Source organism: Sander vitreus, chromosome 4 (assembly GCF_031162955.1).
Source record: "Sander vitreus isolate 19-12246 chromosome 4, sanVit1, whole genome shotgun sequence".
Classification (NCBI taxonomy): Eukaryota; Metazoa; Chordata; class Actinopteri; order Perciformes; family Percidae; genus Sander; species Sander vitreus.
The window spans coordinates 15,953,755-15,971,519 of NC_135858.1; the positions used below are offsets into that span (position 1 = coordinate 15,953,755).

Sequence of the window (17,765 nt, forward strand, 5' to 3'; positions counted from 1 at the left end):
TTGGGAAGTGATGATCGGATATCAAACCAAAACCTCTAAACGATTCCAATAAAGAAACAATTCCGATGGAATCGTAATTTTTGAAAACGATTCCAAGTAGGAATCGGTTCTCGATGCCCAACCCTACCGTTGACAAGCCTCTCCCGGCAGCACGTTGTTCAAGCACCCATCTGTGGACTCGTTCCTCCATCTCTGGCCATCTTGCTTTCAGCCCGCAATTAGCTTTCTTTGTTTTCTTCTCTGCTTTTCGCCAGTCCCTAACAAGTTTCTCACTCACTCCAAACTTTCTTTCTGCTGCTCGATTACCGTTTTCGGCTGCATATTTTACTACCTGCAGTTTGTAATCTGCAGAATAGGATTTTCTTTTTGGGGGCATTTTGTTTGTGTTCAGTTTTTCTCAGTTGTCTTTAAGTTAATGTTTCAGTTAACGATTTTTCAGTTTGTCAGTTGTTTTTAGTTAACTTTTTCAGGGGTAGGCTACAGGAGCAGCATATAATTGTCACAAGCCTAGAGCAAGCTCTCGCGGTTGTGGACGGTAATGCTTTCTCTTGGTTCATGTCAGTCAGTAGTTTTGATATATAAGTCGCACCTGACTATAAGTCACAGGACCGACCAAACTATGAAAAAAAGTGTGACTTATAGTCCGGAAAATACGGTATGTTTTAAGTATTGTGCATAACCTTTGTGTCTGTATATGTATGTATGTTTTGTATGTTCCCTTTATGTAATATGTGGTAGACAGTATGTCTGTATGTTTTTATGTTTGTGTGTACCCTTCCTGTAATATGTTATGTGTACTTTTATATCTGGACCTTGAGTCTGTAAATAAAGTTATAATTAATTGAAAATTCAAAAATTAATCTAGTATAACCAACCAAATTGTTTTGGCAATCTGTCTTTATCAAGATTATATAGCAAAAGAAAAGGGCAGCTTAAATACCTCTGTGAAATGGAAAACACAGGTGAAATGTCCCCCAGCTGATAATAGGCCAATCAGAAAATAGGCCATTTTCCTTACTGCAATTACTTCTATGGAATTTTGAGTGTAGAAATTTCTCTGAACAAAGCAACCCATTTTCTGAATCTGGGGCCAATTCACATGTAATTGAATCTCTAGTGGTCCCTAAGTGAGCTTTTCCCCCCTCACGTGTTTTTCTTTTTCTACTTATTCAGAGTAAAAGTTGAAAAGGCATTTTTTTTTACCCCTACCAATGCTCAACACAAAAGTCACAACCTTACCATGGCACAACATCAAACAGCCATCTCCAGACAGTACAATGAGTGAAATCATAATTACAAATGTCCCAATGAAGACCAGAACTAGTCTTGTGAAACCAGCATTGATACAGCACAATAACCGTATATATATATATCCTCATCCATTTACATGTCCTTGTGTATGATTATGCTCACTTAAAGACTTTGTTGTAAAACAAACCATACGTGTCTGTGTAAACTGCTGTGCCCCCGGATGCAGTAAAGTCATGTTCAAACATCTGCTTATGGTCTGCATAAGTCATGCGTGCAGTAAAGGCAACACAGCAGCAGTCATTTGAGACAATAAGCCATGAAGGCAACACAATACATTAACAGTTTAAATGTGAATATGAGCCTTCGCAAATAAAACAGTGTTGTCTAATTGAGGCTCACGTGTAATTAATAGCTTTTTCTCTTTGAGTGAAGCTTCTCCCAGGTCTCCTACTGTGGAGCTGCACTAGCAAGGGAGAGGCGGTATCTTGCAAATTTTGCCTCCTTTTGAAGTTAAACTCTGCTCATATCTTGTGTTTAGACTAATTTGTTTGTTTTTTAAATGAAGACCAACACTTAAACAGCTGTAAGCAAGAGCATCAGTCTTTGTTTTATGGAGGTCAGGGAAGAGCACAAAGTCTGCACTTTCACAAGAATTGACCTCTAGGATTAACCAAAATATGTCTGAGTGATTTTGTAAGGGATAATTGCATTTTGAATATCCCACATGAACTTAATTCCCACAGTATTGTTTCATGTGGAGAAGATTTTAACAGAAAAACAATCAGTGGAGAGTACATAAACAAAAGTGAACATTGCAGAGAAACAAAGAATAACAATTATACATCTTTATATTTACAGACACATGCACTCACCACATACATAATATAGCATTGTTCTGTGAGAAGCAGAGTTTATAAGAGGGTTACTTTCCCATTACTTACCATGATGCACGACTCCTTTCAATCCATGGATGATGGGGTCCACAGCTGGATTGTCTTTTTGACCCAGCTGCAGGAAATGTCCAGAGACAAAGGATTAAAAAAGGGATTACAAAACTAGAAAAATAATCTAACATGATGACTAAAGATGATCAATATCAAAAACTTACAGGGGGATGGGCACAATGAGGGCAACATCTCTACAATACAATGTAATGTAGCAGCATCTAACTCTATCTAGTATTATTGTGAAGTCTGTGTTGTTCCTTTTTTGGTGAGATTTTGAGATTTACGTCACGGATGAGTTGATTCAGTCCTCTTCATTTCATTTTTGGGATGATCGTTTCTGGTGTTGTACTAAATGACTATTTTATAATGTTATCTTTTATGGCATTTACTACCAAATACCTTTATTATTAGTATTTAATGCTTATTTGAGGAAAATAATTACATTTTGACCTTTAATATAATCATATTTATTTTAACAATTAAGATTGATATTACATTTTTGACAAAACCCACCTGAGAGTACCCGTGTATCAACACAACGCCATAAATAAACACTATTTATTTATTTATTATATTTTTGTGAGACATTGAACACATCTGATCATTGGAAGGGCTTTGTATCCTGTAGCTGGTGTTACCGTTAGCTTTACTGTCTCCAGAGGACAGACACCTGTGTTTATTCTCTCCTTATCTATTAGGCCTACTGTTAATTCTTTGAAATGACTAAAGACAGGCGAATATTGTTCAGCCCCACGTTCTGCAATACCCCAATGTCCTACTTAAGAGACAAGACTGGACAAAACAGTGTTGGGATGCGGGGACCAATCTTCCCTTGCTCAACAATAATTCAGGTCAGTCAGAGGAGAATAATTGTGTGGAACTGAATGCTGAATGTGGATAATATGCACACCTTAGAGGCCACTAATAGGCCTTTGGGGAGCACAGGAAGAACTATCCTCATTGATTAGAAATGGTAGATCTGAGCCAATGTGTGTGTGTGCCCGCTTAAAAACTCTCGCACTGTAAACTATTATTCAGCAGATTGTGTACGGTGGTGCTAATTGCAGTAAGCAATAGGGATGTCAGGACCCAGCAGAGGCATTTAGGTCCTTGTACTCACACGTTTTATCAGTGCCTGAGAGTAGACCTACATTACAAACACCTGTGTCCCCATTCCAGCCTCCCTCTTCCTGAGAGCTGACCCTTGCCTATATACTATTAAGCTGAAAGTTAGCCCACATTGATCGCCTGCCATCAATCGCAAAGACACTGCTAATAGAAATTTAGAGTGTAACATGTGCTGCTGGTGTATGCTTTTTCACGGTTCATAAGTCTCTGAGGTGTTTTTACTGTTGACAGAAATTAGGACCATTCTTGTCCTTTAAGAGTTTATGTGCGCCGACCTTCAGGGGACAATTTGTGGTATCTCGGTAAGGAATCTGCAATGTGCCACAGAAAACAGAAAAATAATCAGCTGCTAGGTGAAGAGAAACTCTCCTATCATAACACAGGTGCCAAAGCTCATTTCTAATAAACATGTATCATTTACTGACCTCAAAAACATATTCACATGTTCATCCTTTTCATAATTGGACTTATGCATACAATTACAACTAACCCCATTAAGTCATAACTGTCTCACCATTTTAGTCTTTTTCCATCCTGCTTGAAACTTACTCTTATTTTTCTTAGTACTGTACGATATCCTATTTCCCTCTCATTTCTGTCCACTCTAGTTATATTTATTCACTAATCTATTACAGTATAAACAATTTCTTACAGTTGGCGATAGGCACAATTTATGTACAATGTAAGCCTATGAAAAGAATATTTTCCATTTAGGCAATACTACTAACAACTTAATGAAGAGGCATTACAAAAGGTTTTCCTTAAGAGCAGTGTAACTGAGAAAACTAAGGGATATAAGGGACGCATATTTAAGCATGAGCAGAATCTGGTATAAGCAGGTATAATGTTTACCATCCAGCCGATAGTTTTTTAGATATTTCAGTCAGGGCCAAAGTGGCGGACTGACCAACGGACAGACCGTGGCATCCCTAGAACCACCCTAGCATGTATAAAAATGTCTATGTTCAAGTGCACTGTAAGTACACGTGCATTTGTGTAGTCTCGTTTTTTTCCCCCCCGATTACCTTTGTCTTGCCCTTTAGACCTGGTGATACCTTACCTCAAAGAAGACAGCCATGGCAGCAATGATGCGTCTCTCTTTGATGGCAGCGCTGAGGCTGTCAAAATCATCTGAATTGTAAAGGTAGATCTGCATCTGGGAGGGGAAACAAGAGCATAAACAGCTTAAGGAGTGGACAAGGAAAACCAATGGCCCTGTCATCATTCACTTGGACAAACTGCTGAGGAGCTGATGAAAAGCTGTTTTGAGGGGCATAAAAGAGGGTGTATTTATCACTCCCATAAATCTCCCATAATCTGTGTCATTCCTTTTTGTGTTCTACCACTCCTGGGGGATGCTGGAGAAATACAGCATCCCATTCCTCAGGGCGACTGTTCTCACAGAGACAAGTCACGAGTTGAGAGGAAGAACTGGGGGAATGTTCTCGTTTCCTGAGGAGAGATCTAACAGAATGGTATGCTTCTAATCATTGCTTCCAATTACCTTAAATCACCCACAACATCGCTTCTGATCGCAGAACAAAGCTTAGAATGCGCAAATATAATGTGAAAACCATAATTCGCCGAATACAATAACAAAGATTTTCATTCCTTCCATTTCAAAATCTGACATAATATGGTAGTACTGATCAAAATCAGGAAATTATTCTAAAAGTAGCAATTGGAGCTGTCCATCATCTCGCTGTCTGGAGCCTCTTTAAAATGAAAAACCCTTTCATGTCACTGAACCAAGTTAATTGGCAATAAAAAAGGTCCTAGATGTTGATTTAATTAAAGGGTATTCTTGCCTTTTTTCTTCTTTCAAAGGAAAATGGGGGGGGGGGGGAGAACCAGCCACAATTGGCTGTGCAGAAAACAGCTGCAAACAGTCTAAATAAATGAGCGTATAAATAAGGATAAATCCATTAATGCGTACCAAAGGCCTATACCAGGTACAAAACGACTCAATCCAGATCATTTAAGTTAATCAGAGTTCCTTTAACTGCAGCCTATAATGTAACTAATTTGTTGTGCGAGAACTCAGCAAGAAAGAGCTCCAGCCATTCATCACCCTTCAGATGTTATTAACTACATTACCCAATTAAGCTGGCCCCCTTAGGCTTCATTTACTCACTGACATTGGCTCATGCGACCTGCTCTTATTACCGGCACACTGGATAATGTGATATTCAATTGTCAAACACTCATAGCAGCAAATAAAAATAAATGTTGCCGAAAGCGATTTGAATCACCTGATTGCACGCTTTGTTTCACTGTGTATGTTTGCGAGCTCTGGCACAAAACCCCCTTGTTGGAGTAAACCTCATTTACATCCACAGATATTGATGGGAGTTGTTGATTTCAAGTAGGACCAGCAGGTGCAGGCATGAAAACGGGTCAGAGGTGAAAAAGGTGAGAAGGATATTACCCCTCTAGGGCATGCTCCCCCAAAAGAACATTTTAAATATTCCATATTTTAAAGCATCAATCTGATGCATTTTGAGATGCATTTCTTGCCAACCAACAGTGTAATATTTCAGTATGCACTCATTAAAGTTAATTTGACTGGCAAAACAGTTAAAGTCCTTCTGACATTACACAATAATAAAAGTCATACATTTCAAAACTAAAAAGTTTTGGATCAATTTTTACTTCTTCCAACCATATGTTAAATAAAGAGTCAATGTGGATTTACATATTGCAATAATATCATAATCCTACAATGAATCATGTTGGAAACTAAACTTTACTGCTTTGGCCAGGTCATCATCAAAAAAGCGAATTAGTACATTCATGATTTTGTCCATGTTGATATTAGCTGCTTTATTCACATTTTATTAAAGTCGCATTGTTTATCTTTTCATATAGCTAGACGTCTAAACTCTGGGACGTAAATACCTGCCATGCTAATTCCAAACAGACAGCTTTGTCAAGGCAGTTTGGGCTTCAGATAACTTTTACACAGTGGCCATCGTTAATGACACATCATGTTCCGCTATGAACGTGCACACTCGTATTGTTTGTATCACGGTCGGTCAGTGAAGGCACAGTCGCAACGGTAGCGGTCGTTGCCGGTAACGTACTCGGATTACAGAGAGCACGCCACGGACCGAAGCCTTGTGACTAGCAAGCACTGTCTTACCGCTGCTGCCGTTCAGTGTCTTCCTTGAACACGCGCTGCAGAAACAAGCACCCGGCTCCCTCAATTTGAGGCACCAAGTGCTAAACGGCTTCCCGTCTCCACCCTTTTCCTCTTGTCCTCTATTCATCGCCAGCGCCATTTGTTTTAACTACTTTCTCAACTTCCTGCTGCCTGTATCTACATGCTCCAAGTTTGATAAACTTTGCCTCTATTTTTTTTTAGGAGACCACACCGGCACCGCACTCTCACATTTCGGCAGAGACCCGCCCTACTTTGCATCTGATTGGCTAGAACTCGTTTCATTGGTAGGTGGAAGTTCGATGATTGGTTAAATCCAGCGCATCAAAACAAATCCCATTGATAATTTATTTATTTTTCTAAAATAGTCATACGCCAGAAATCGGGCACCAGGCCCGAGTACTTCACCCCCCCCCCCTAAACATTTTCTCATCGAATCTACACGATTCACGTAGGTCACCTATTTTGGTTTCAAAACGGCGAATTTCGCCGAAAGGTGAGTGATTTTCATGTCTGCAGGTGGTCTAACCAATCTTTAAGCTCTCTTTAGACATTCAGACACATTCATACATACGGTTTGTTTTTGTCAGTACAAAATGTACCATACTGTTGTACAGAGAAATATGTGAAGACACATCTGAAAATGGTGAGTTCCATTAACCAACGACAGCTTGGAAGAGACAAGGGGTAACAGGTGGAAACTGGGAGACAAACAAAAGATTATTTCAGCTTTATAATTCACCTCCAGTTTTCTTTGTAGAGCAGACGGCCAACACTGTCCACATATCCAGAGCCCTTCTTTAGTCTAAATTCAGTTTATAAGCTCACAATATATTTTGTTTCCAGCACAAAGTGAGTGAAAACACAAGCGCTGAAAGCTGCTCTGCATTCCCAAGTTCCATTTAAGCACAAACAGGTGAAAAACAAATTCATCTTTGGCATGATTTCCCAAGACAGCAAGATATTGAGGCAAGACAAGCAAACTACAAGAAATAAGTTTGTGTGCGGAGAGATCTTGGATTTATCACAGCAGCACAACTTTATTCTCCTTTCCTGACTTTATTTTTTACCTGTTGTTAACAGGTAAATGTGTCTGTTTTAGCACAGTATGTTTCTCTCTCTGGCCCCTCAATGCACTGCAACGTAATACATGCAAATAGACAAAACACAAGCAGATAAAGAAAACACACTCCAATTCTGATTGCATGATTCAGATATTATTGTAGATAGTTGCTATACACCTAGCATCTTTCCAGCCAACCAATCCCTCATTCACTCATTTTCCAACACCACTGATGGGTTGTTGGCTTCAGTAACTCCATGTGTCACAAACCAAGGCATTTGCTCGTTCAGGCGTGTTCAGCAGTTTCTATCTCCATCACATTTGTGTACTTTGCATTGTTTTCTATGGTATTTAGTATGTGTGTTGAGCTATTTGGGTCGCCACATCCATCCCTATTAGTCTTGACTGCAGATATGCTTTCAGTCCTACTGGAGCTTTTTTTCCCCTTTCTGGAATGTACCGTACTGTACACCCACCCCAACACTTCATATCTGCAGTACTGAGTGCGTAGCCTTCAGAGGTGTGATTTGTAATCCATGTATAATTAATCTAACCTTGGTGACACACTAATATATTATGAGAAAAGATCTCCTTATGGTAGCCTGAGGCAGAAAAAAAAATCCACTGTTTCATTTTTCATTGTGCTGTTTGAGCGAACAGGTGGTCCATCTATCGATTTCCTCACTTCACTCCCACGAAAAAGGCCGTGGTTAGATTAATGTCAAGCTCAGGAGCCTCAGGCCGAGCAGCCGTAGTTGTTTTTTTTTTTTTTACATGACCATGTTACAAAGGCAAAGCAGCTTTATAATGCAGCTTTTTGAATGTGTCTTTCCGCCCCCTGTACCCATGTGTGAACTATATTTCTGTACGTTTCCAAGCTTCTTGGCAGGTTAAATAAACACTTTTGAGGTTTTCTTCCCCCCCACTACAAGAGTAAATGCTTTATGCAGTGTGTTACAAGCGACTTAAGGCTGGATGTGACTCATTTGAAGTGGAGAGATAAATAGACAGCAGATTGGAAAACAGTTTCTGTTTAGCAGAGACAAATAAGCCCTGGGGCTCAACCTCCAAGGTCATGCTGCTCAACTCTCAAAGAACAAAACATATACACAACAAAACAAAAGCCAACCTCTGCTGTAAAAGACCACTGTCAAACACAAACATTTATGAATGTGGAGTTTTGCTGTGCATGTGGTGTCGAATGCAATATAATCTCAAATACATCAAACTCTGCCAAGGCATACATATGAAATATGAAAATGCCACATCTTACAGGATAAAGCAGTTCAATGGCCAAAGGCTAGATTCTGCATAACCATTTTCCCCTTCAACCATTCATCATTCGATTACCCTCTTTCACCTTCTGATTTGGAGAGTGAAATAATATATCATGTCTGATGTATGACTTATTGATAAAAAGAATAATTTAAAAGAAAGCAGACCTCCCTGTTTCTGCATATATGATGCAGCATGTACATACAGTATACGGTATATAGTTAACAGGAAACATCTTTGCGGATATGTGGATGGAATATTCCTCTTTGTACTTCCTGTAACAAAGACTACTGCATTTCCCTTGAGGATATGGTTGCCATGAGTGGCTGTCTTTTGTTGGCCCTATTCTTTTCTTATGCAGTAATTCCCCATGGTGTCACTCCATCCCCATCATACTCTATATCAAGTCAATCCTATCAGGACTGCATGCTCTTGACATGCATGTTAACCGAATACATAGCAAAGAAGAGCCTCACTCATCCTTTGAGTTATGAAAAAGATTCAGATTTCCTTTGCATCCAAATGGCAGAACTTCCTTCACGATTCCTGCTGTGCATTTAGTCACATTCAGTTTAAAGTGCCTATACCATTAGTAACAAAAAAACCACAGATTCCATGCATAAGCACAAATACTCTAAAGCAACCTTTTTTGTCTGATGTTGCCCTTTATCAAGGCCACCAGTCATGTTTTTCTTTTCTTTCTATCTTCCTAAATGTGTCGTTTTTAATTAATTTTAAACTGATGGTTATTTAACCCTTTTAAATTTCTAAAGATGGATAAGATTATTATGTTTTTACACTGTGCAGGACACAGTAATCCTACATTGTCAGTGTTTAGGCTTGGCTCCTTTTTCCATTGTTTCGGAAGGTTTGGTCAAAGTTCGCATTCATACTATAATTCTTTTTTGTTTCTTTTTTTAAGATCATTTTTATGGGCATTTCGGCCTTTAATGATAGGACAGCATATAACTGAGCTAACCCGGCCAACTCATGCTACCATTTATCCATTACTTTTTAACTATCTAGTTAAACTGTTCCACTCCCTTGCAAACTTGTTTTTTTTAACTCTCAGAGGCAACCTATAGTGTTCAGGTGTTACAGCTGACTCAGGTTGGCTTGATGTGTTTCTTGTGACAAGAAAAATAAAAAACTAATTTATATTCCTGTTTATATTTTCCCCCGTATACACAAATGTGTGGAATTTTTTTTTATAACTCAGCTACTTCACGATCTTTTCACAGAGCCACATCATTATGTTCCTTATTTTTATTAAGAGAGCATCATCCTTTTAAACTCCAAGCACATTCAACATGGAATCCATGTTCTTTGACAGAGAGGTCAATACAAAAACCTTGGTCAACACACAAAGACATGTTAAGCTACAAATATATATTTCACATCAATAAATAATGTATCTGAAGGCCATCATTTTCTTCTTCTTGCTCAGCTTTTTTCCCTCACGGCTGCCTTAATTTGTCATTAAAGTGAATTCCATTGTCTTATTTAGAAGCACACCATCAAAGGAGCTATGCGCTTTATAATGGCTGTATATAATCCGGTGCCCTTTAACACCACATTGAACACAAAGTGATGTGGCTAAAATAAACCTAATTACTCAGTCATTTAGCATCAAAAGCTGTGCCTGCGGAGAGGGCTCCAAAGAACAGGGCCAAGAAACAAACACAGGAGGACTCTAGCTGTGTGTTTGGAGACAGGCACACTAACAGCCATTTCCTATTGTCATACAGGGTTATATTTACACTAACTATTAACCATTTTACAATAGAAGGGATACAAAACCATACAAAAACATTTGATATAACCCCACAAAATGTAAGAGTATGACACATTTGCAAATTATTTTTAGATAATGAAAATAAATGGCATTGTAAATCATAAAAAACTGAAAGGCACTAATAACTTATTTTCTGCACCACATAAAAAGACAGGGATTTCTGCTTTAATCCAGGAGCCAGAATACATAATACCAAAAGGTTTCAGACTTAATACACTTTATATCTGTGCTGTTCTAGTCTAGTTATATCTTTTCTCCCTTCCTTTGTCTTGCTATTTGTCTTTTGGCATGTGTTGTGACCTCGTGCAAAAAAAATAAGAACTTTTGCTTCAATGTTCATTTTATTAAACTTTACTGCAACACTTATTTGTCCCCAACGCCTTTTCACTCTGCTATCAATTATGCAATATCCTTGACATTCTTATGGTATGCGTTACATTAACGCACATCTCTACAGTATTTTCTCGCCACAAGCACTTATTCTTCTATTTATGCTTCATACTGTGAACTTTTGTTCATTCCATAGTCAAAAGTTTGCACATTCCTGCACACAACTGTACAGCTCTTCCACTTAAAAACAAATATATTTATAAAAAAAAAATATAGTTTTACATATTTCTTATATTTTCATGTTTTCTATTGTACATGTTTCTGTTTTCTATTAAGTCTCTTGACTTTTTGTACTGTATTTACAGTTATGCATAAAAACACCAAGACTAATGTCCTTGTATGTGCAAAGTACTCGGCGACAAAACTGTTTGATACCGATTCTAAGGTTGAATCAAAAGATACTACTTGGGAAGATAATATTTTTGTATTTTGATTTACAACTGACCATTAACGGTTTAAAGTAATTTCAGAAATAGACAGCCTTATTTGTTAAATGCTTCAATGTCAGAGTTTCTTGTACTGTTCAAAAAACGTTGTCTTAAGGTTTTGAAGGGATACTCGTATTACACTTTCATAGAGTTAGGAAACTCACAAGAAACTTTAAAAAAAAAGGTCAGAATCGAAGCAAAAGAAGCTTGTACATATACACTAGTCCGTAGTATGGGCTCCAAAATGCTGGATCCTACAATTCCCATAATTTAACTCAAATTCATTTTTTGTTAGATCTGGTAAATACTCACACATTTAAAATTCCACACCCCCAGTTTGCAATTCAACTCTTGATGACATAATCAGGGTTATTTCCTCACCAAGTCCTGCTTAGGAGTAATTTTTTAGTAAACCGACTCATGTGTAAAAGCTATGGAATTCCCCTTTATCCCTATGAGTTAATCTGTTAAGGAATCAGGAGTCAATCAAGTTTAAGATGTTCTCATGCAACTAGAAAAAATGCAATAAGAAGTTAATAATATATAGTATCTTTTAGCCACATTTTTACAATGGGGGTTACTTTATTAAGGAAGCTGCTATTTTTCTTTAATTGGACTTTTCAGTGGGTCCATTTCAGCATCATTTGGAAGACAGATTTTACCTAAAAATATATTTTGACCATAGTGAATTTAGTTTTCTTCAACAATCCTCGGCCCTTAACCCAGTGGTACTTCTTGGAGCCCTGGTTAACGGAATTTTAGAAGCATTAATGCGTTGCCTCAATTCTGCACCAGGTTCCAATATTCAGTGTTGACCCATATTGCACATTTGTAAAAGTGTATTGTAGTGAAAGGATGCTTTACCTCCACAGGAAACCTTCTGCCGTTTATGCTGTGTTCTGAGCCTGCTGATCCATTAGTATGGCCCCAGTGAAACTCCATCTTCTCAGCCTTAAAACGCCCCGGCAGTCCAGCACCTCTTACAAAGTAGTCATCCTTCAGGAGAACAGCAACTGGAGACAAAATAATAATAAGTAAAAAAAGATGGACTCAAACTAAGAAGGAACATTAAGTACACTCATGCAAAGGAAGCAAGATTAATAGTCAAACAACTTATTGTACAGAAGCTCAGAGCGGCAGTGGCTGCTCATCTTTTTATTTAATGCCTGTTATCTCAAGAACAAAACATAATTCTCATTATCGAAATTCTTTCATTATCTGGTTTTTGTAATGACAACTCAATTATCTCATTATCTCAAAATAACCCATTCCAATTCAGTGATGTTCATATTTATTCTATAAGCTTCTTATCCTGAGACGATGCACTTTATCTCAAAATATCAAACATAATCTGTTTGCTATGATAAAATGACACAATGCAATACCTGCTTCAGACACCGGTTCATTTGTTCATCAGTTTTATTGTTAGTATGAACCAGTGGCGCAAAAAGTGGGTATGCGCTATATGCGGCGCCAAAGCGATGGTTAAAAAAAAAAAAAAATAATGTTATGTTGTATATTTCAATATGTAGCTGCTGTTGTGCATTTCTAAATCATTTCTGCAGTTCCTCAATGTTATTATATAACGCGCCCTGTCCTAATGGCGCCCTGTCTCATAAGATTCCATCACAGAATGTTGACATAGAAGAGGGAGGCAAAGGGGGGGAGCGGTGGGCGCTGTGAGCGCTGAGTGAGCAGGTACGAGCGTATGAGTAGTAAGTCTATGGAAAAAGAGCAAAGCAAAACAGCTGTTGGGGCTAAAAATAGAAAAAGAAAGAGGGAAAAGGAGATGACCTGTCAAGGGATGCGACAGCAGTTAAATAAGTGGATGGTGAGAGGCAACAGGTAGGATTTAAAGTGTGACGTCTGTGCTTGGAGGCTTGCAAATATTCATGTTAACAGACTAGCTAGCGTTTGCCAACACTGGGGGGTTTACGGCTAGCTTAGAATATGCAAAACCGAGGTTGCTGAGCTGAACACTGATAAATATAAGGTAGCATGTACAATAAATGACAATAATCTGGAAAACATAACTAATGCTATAACTCTGGTTTACCATGGAATCATGAATAGATTTGCTACCAAACTTAGAGTCTTGCACATATTCATGTTAACAGACTGGCTAGTGTTTGCTAACTTAATGCAAACCAATGTTGCTGATAGCTACATTTAGAGTTTGGTTAAACCCTATGGTACCAATCCCATGCATGACATATCTCAATTGTATTAGGGTAAAATAACAACTGGTAAATATAAGGTAGCATGCACAATAAATGACAAGAAGAAAAATAAATAAATATGAAAAAAATATATAAATATTTAAAATACTAAATGTGAATGTAATTTCAACAGCAGCACAACCTTACTGCATAATAATTGTCTTATCTGATGCCATCACTAGGCTGATTTAAGGCTGCTATATTTAACAGTGAGTTAATCTCATTCAGGTGTGAGGATGGTGGATCAGGAAAGACATGGGAAGGCAACAGGTAGGTCTAACATTAGGTGGAAGTGTAGGGGGATCCACTTGATACCAACATATTCATTTCTTAATATTATTGATATGGAAAAACTAATGAAATCTATTACATAATGTTTGTTTGACAATATGTCTTGGTGGAGAAGAACACAGGCAAGGAGTGAATGAGACAGACATGAGGTCGGCGATGGCATCAAGTAGAGATGAGACCAGTGACGACATCAGATAGGAGTTCCATTAGACCACACAAAACTAATTGTCCAGTATGGTTTGAAGTTCTGTTGACCAACCTATTCACTGTGTCCTTTTTGGGGGAAGAAATAGTGCAGACAGAGATGGAAAAGCACTCACCACTTAAATCACATCAACCAGGGGTGATGATTAGGTTGCCAATTGTCACAATTTGTTTTTTTTTTTGGGGGGGGGGGGGCACCAAAATTGTTGCTGCATACCCCTCTGACACTGGGTAGTTGCGCCACTGGTATGAACTATCAACTTGGCAAAGATGGTAGACTAGCTCTGACTTCTTTTAGTGCATTTGTGAACTGTGTAAACTCCACATTTCCTTTTCAACTTTTCTTGATGAAATTGGATGGTAAATAAGCTGCCTTGAACACAGACTTGGTATTCTTTTGAAGTTATTACACAGAAAAAAAGCATACTGTAATTGGGGCTAAACAATGAATGTGCTTTTATCATTTCATTAGAGGCTATTTAAAGAGCTAAACAAAATCTCAAATGATCTTGACTCAGGGGGACGGAACAGCAGCAAGAGGGACATTTTGCTACCTGGCAACCCTATGCCCAATGTGGGGATTCATCATTGATAGATACAAAGTCAGTGGTGGGCACATTCACAATGTTGCCACTGACAGCCTCTTCCAGTGGCCTTGATGTCCCATTGGTTGACTGTGGGAAGCTGTGGTGAACAGCTTCAGGCAAAATCACTCTCTCTTAAAATTGTTGCATGGTTTGCTAGTTAGACTTTTTTTTGCAAGGCTGTAACGCCCTTGCTTCAGCTGTAGAATAGCAAGCATTTTAAAAAATGTACTCTGATGCAATGTATTTACCAGTTTCTGCACTGTTGAAGGTTTGACATGTTGGTCCAGAAGATCTTGTAATACAGGTGTTTATTGTAGAATTAGTTATGGTCACATAAAATCAATGTCCCATAAATGCATTGCAATAGTATTTACAGTAACTGGGTTTCATCAGAATACACACAAAAATAGGACTTTGCAAGAGTTTATGTGCAAAAATACTCACTATATTATGTGACATTTAAAGGTCCCATGACATGAAAATTTCACTTTATGAGGTTTTTTAACATTAATGTGAGTTCCCCTAGCCTATGGTCCCCCAGTGGTTAGAAATGGTGAGAGGTGTAAACCGAGCCCTGGGTATCATGCTCTGCCTTTGAGAAAATGAAAGCTCAGATGGGCCAATCTGGAATCTTCCCCATATGTCATTATAAGGGGAAAGGTTACCTTCCCTTTCTCTGCTTTGCCCGCCCAGAAAATTTGGCCCGTCCATGAGAAAGAGAGAGACATCATGGCTTGCAAACAAGCGAAGCATGGCAGTTGGTCAAAGCCACACCCCCACCCTCCACCTTGCCCCCCCCTCTCTCCTCCTCAATAGACCAATTTGCAAACACGTGACCACACGATGGACGGAAAAATCACCAGCAATAACAAGCTGAACAGTGTAGTAGACGAGCGGAAAGTTTCATAGTTTCAATCAGTTTGAAATACATAACACTAAATAAACTATTTATGGCTTTATGACTTCTTCTATTGAACAACAAGTTGTCGTGCTGTTATCGGTCGAGGTGGGGCATCTGGTAGGTGCTCACAAAGAGCAGTATTTGGAGAAGATTGGATACCGACCCTTAATTCTTCCTCTCTCTGTTTTCACGGACCTCATTAAATCGTAATCATTTAAAAGTCTAGATGCTTACTAGTTCTTTGTAGCTGGCTGGGTTACAGGTCCGCGATTCTACGCTAACGGCGGGGGGGAGGTACCTCATAATGGCAAAGATAAGACATCAATCTAGGGTTTATTTTGTATTAACATCTATTCTTTACTTAAGTAAAGATTTATATAACACGTACCCATGTTTTTAGAGGACATGGTCAGTCGTGGTACCCACATACCGTTGTTCACTGGGTATGCCAATGCAACTTTCTAATGGATGCCCGAACGCATCCCAACTCTGGGAAGTGCAGTCATTAATTATCTATCACACGTTAATCCATGTAGTAAATCACGAAGTGTCTATGATCAGTAGTACCCACACATAATTGTAACATCTAGCCATCTTCTTATCTGTGATTATATTCGCTGTGTAGCCTATGTTAAGATTTGACCGGTGGATATTACGACGCGATGGGCAGCAGCTAGCAAGCAGTCCAAAGCTAGCTGCAGCTAGCTTGTCAGCTAGCCGGGGTAGGAGCTCCACAGACCCGCAATTAACACGTTTTTGAAGCTGGTTTCCGTGTCATGTCATCTTTAATTTAACCAATATTTTTTGTATGTGTGTTAAGTTAAATGATCAAGGGAACAGCTTTCTTTTTTGGATATGTAGCTAGGTCAGTGAATAACCAATGTTAGCTAGTTATGTGGGTCATCATCGGGTTGGACCTGTTAGCAGGAGCAGCTGGTTAGCACGGCAGCTAGCTAGCTGGTTGAGGATAATTTTATTTATCACTCATTTAAAAACAGAAAGGCAATACATACACACGCTCGTGTTGGTGAGGATTACTCTGCAGATTGTGAATGTGAGAACACAAATGAAAACGTACGCGTTTAGCTTGCCGTCCGTCTACAGCATAGCTCTTCTATAGCATTTAAAGCTACAGACACAGAAATGGCACATCCTAAGGAAAGCTCCTTGTGGGACTGGCTCGTAGTAGCTGTAATTCTGCACCAAGGCTGAATTTCGGGAAAGAGACTTCAGATACAGTATTAGGGGACCACTAAGGCCTATAGAAAAGCATCCAAAAAGCAGCATGTCATAGGACCTTTAATTAAACATTATCAGTGATTTGTTACAATTCACTGCTGACTTATTTTATGTAAGTGTAAATATAAGTATATAAGTTATATAAGGCCTTTGTGATCCCAAAACAGGCTGTGATGTGAAATAACATTATTTTGCACAATTTCGCGGATTTTATTGTTCATTATGTCTTTATATAGCCTGAGGTCTCTATCACTGTATTTAATTTCTGTCAGCATTTCCTCTGAGTATAGTCACAGTTTTGATTTAAAATTTAAATTGAACTACCATGAAACCTAGAAGATGAGTTTGCTTTTTCTGTGGAATGTTCCTTTTTCTCATGAGCCTGCTATTATTAGGTTATTCACGTACGATGTAGTTATGTTCCTAGGAGTTTTAAGAAAACGTTACCCAATATTGTCTTACCCATTAAATGCCTGAGATTTATGAAGTGAAACAATATAAAAATCTTTCAACTGCATGAGAAATATTTCTGCAAAATTGAACTCGTCAGATATAAGACAACAATTACTTACCAACAACTTATTACCTAAAAAATATAACTTTTGTTAGATACTGGTGTTTGCTTAAAGAGAGCTGACCATATCAAACAGCATAATCACAGAAGGGATGACATCACAGCTTTGCATGTTGTTGCCATTTGCCAAAAACGGTCCAGTAACTCCAAAATAAAAAAATATCATTGTTACTAGCTTGATCACCGTTGAAATCCTGCAGTGGCTTTAGGGTCATAACATTATCTCAATTCATACTGGTCCATGTAATCCTCATCCTGAGGTTAAAACACAGACATACTGCTGTTATGAGGTATTAACATGGCAACAGGAATG

General features: G+C 38.5%; 1 protein-coding gene across 2 annotated transcripts in view; it reads right to left on the reverse strand.

The window, feature by feature from the left end:
• ca16b (carbonic anhydrase XVI b) overlaps window positions 1–17,765 on the reverse strand; it is a 118,294-nt gene that overhangs the window by 38,595 nt on the left and 61,934 nt on the right. For both annotated transcript variants that reach the window (XM_078248666.1, XM_078248665.1), the window contains exons 4-6: window positions 12,302–12,450; window positions 4,387–4,482; window positions 2,193–2,259 (exon numbers count right to left, since the gene is read on the reverse strand). In XM_078248666.1, coding sequence (XP_078104792.1) covers window positions 2,193–2,259; window positions 4,387–4,482; window positions 12,302–12,450 — 312 coding nt within the window. The remainder of the gene's footprint in view (window positions 1–2,192; window positions 2,260–4,386; window positions 4,483–12,301; window positions 12,451–17,765) is intronic.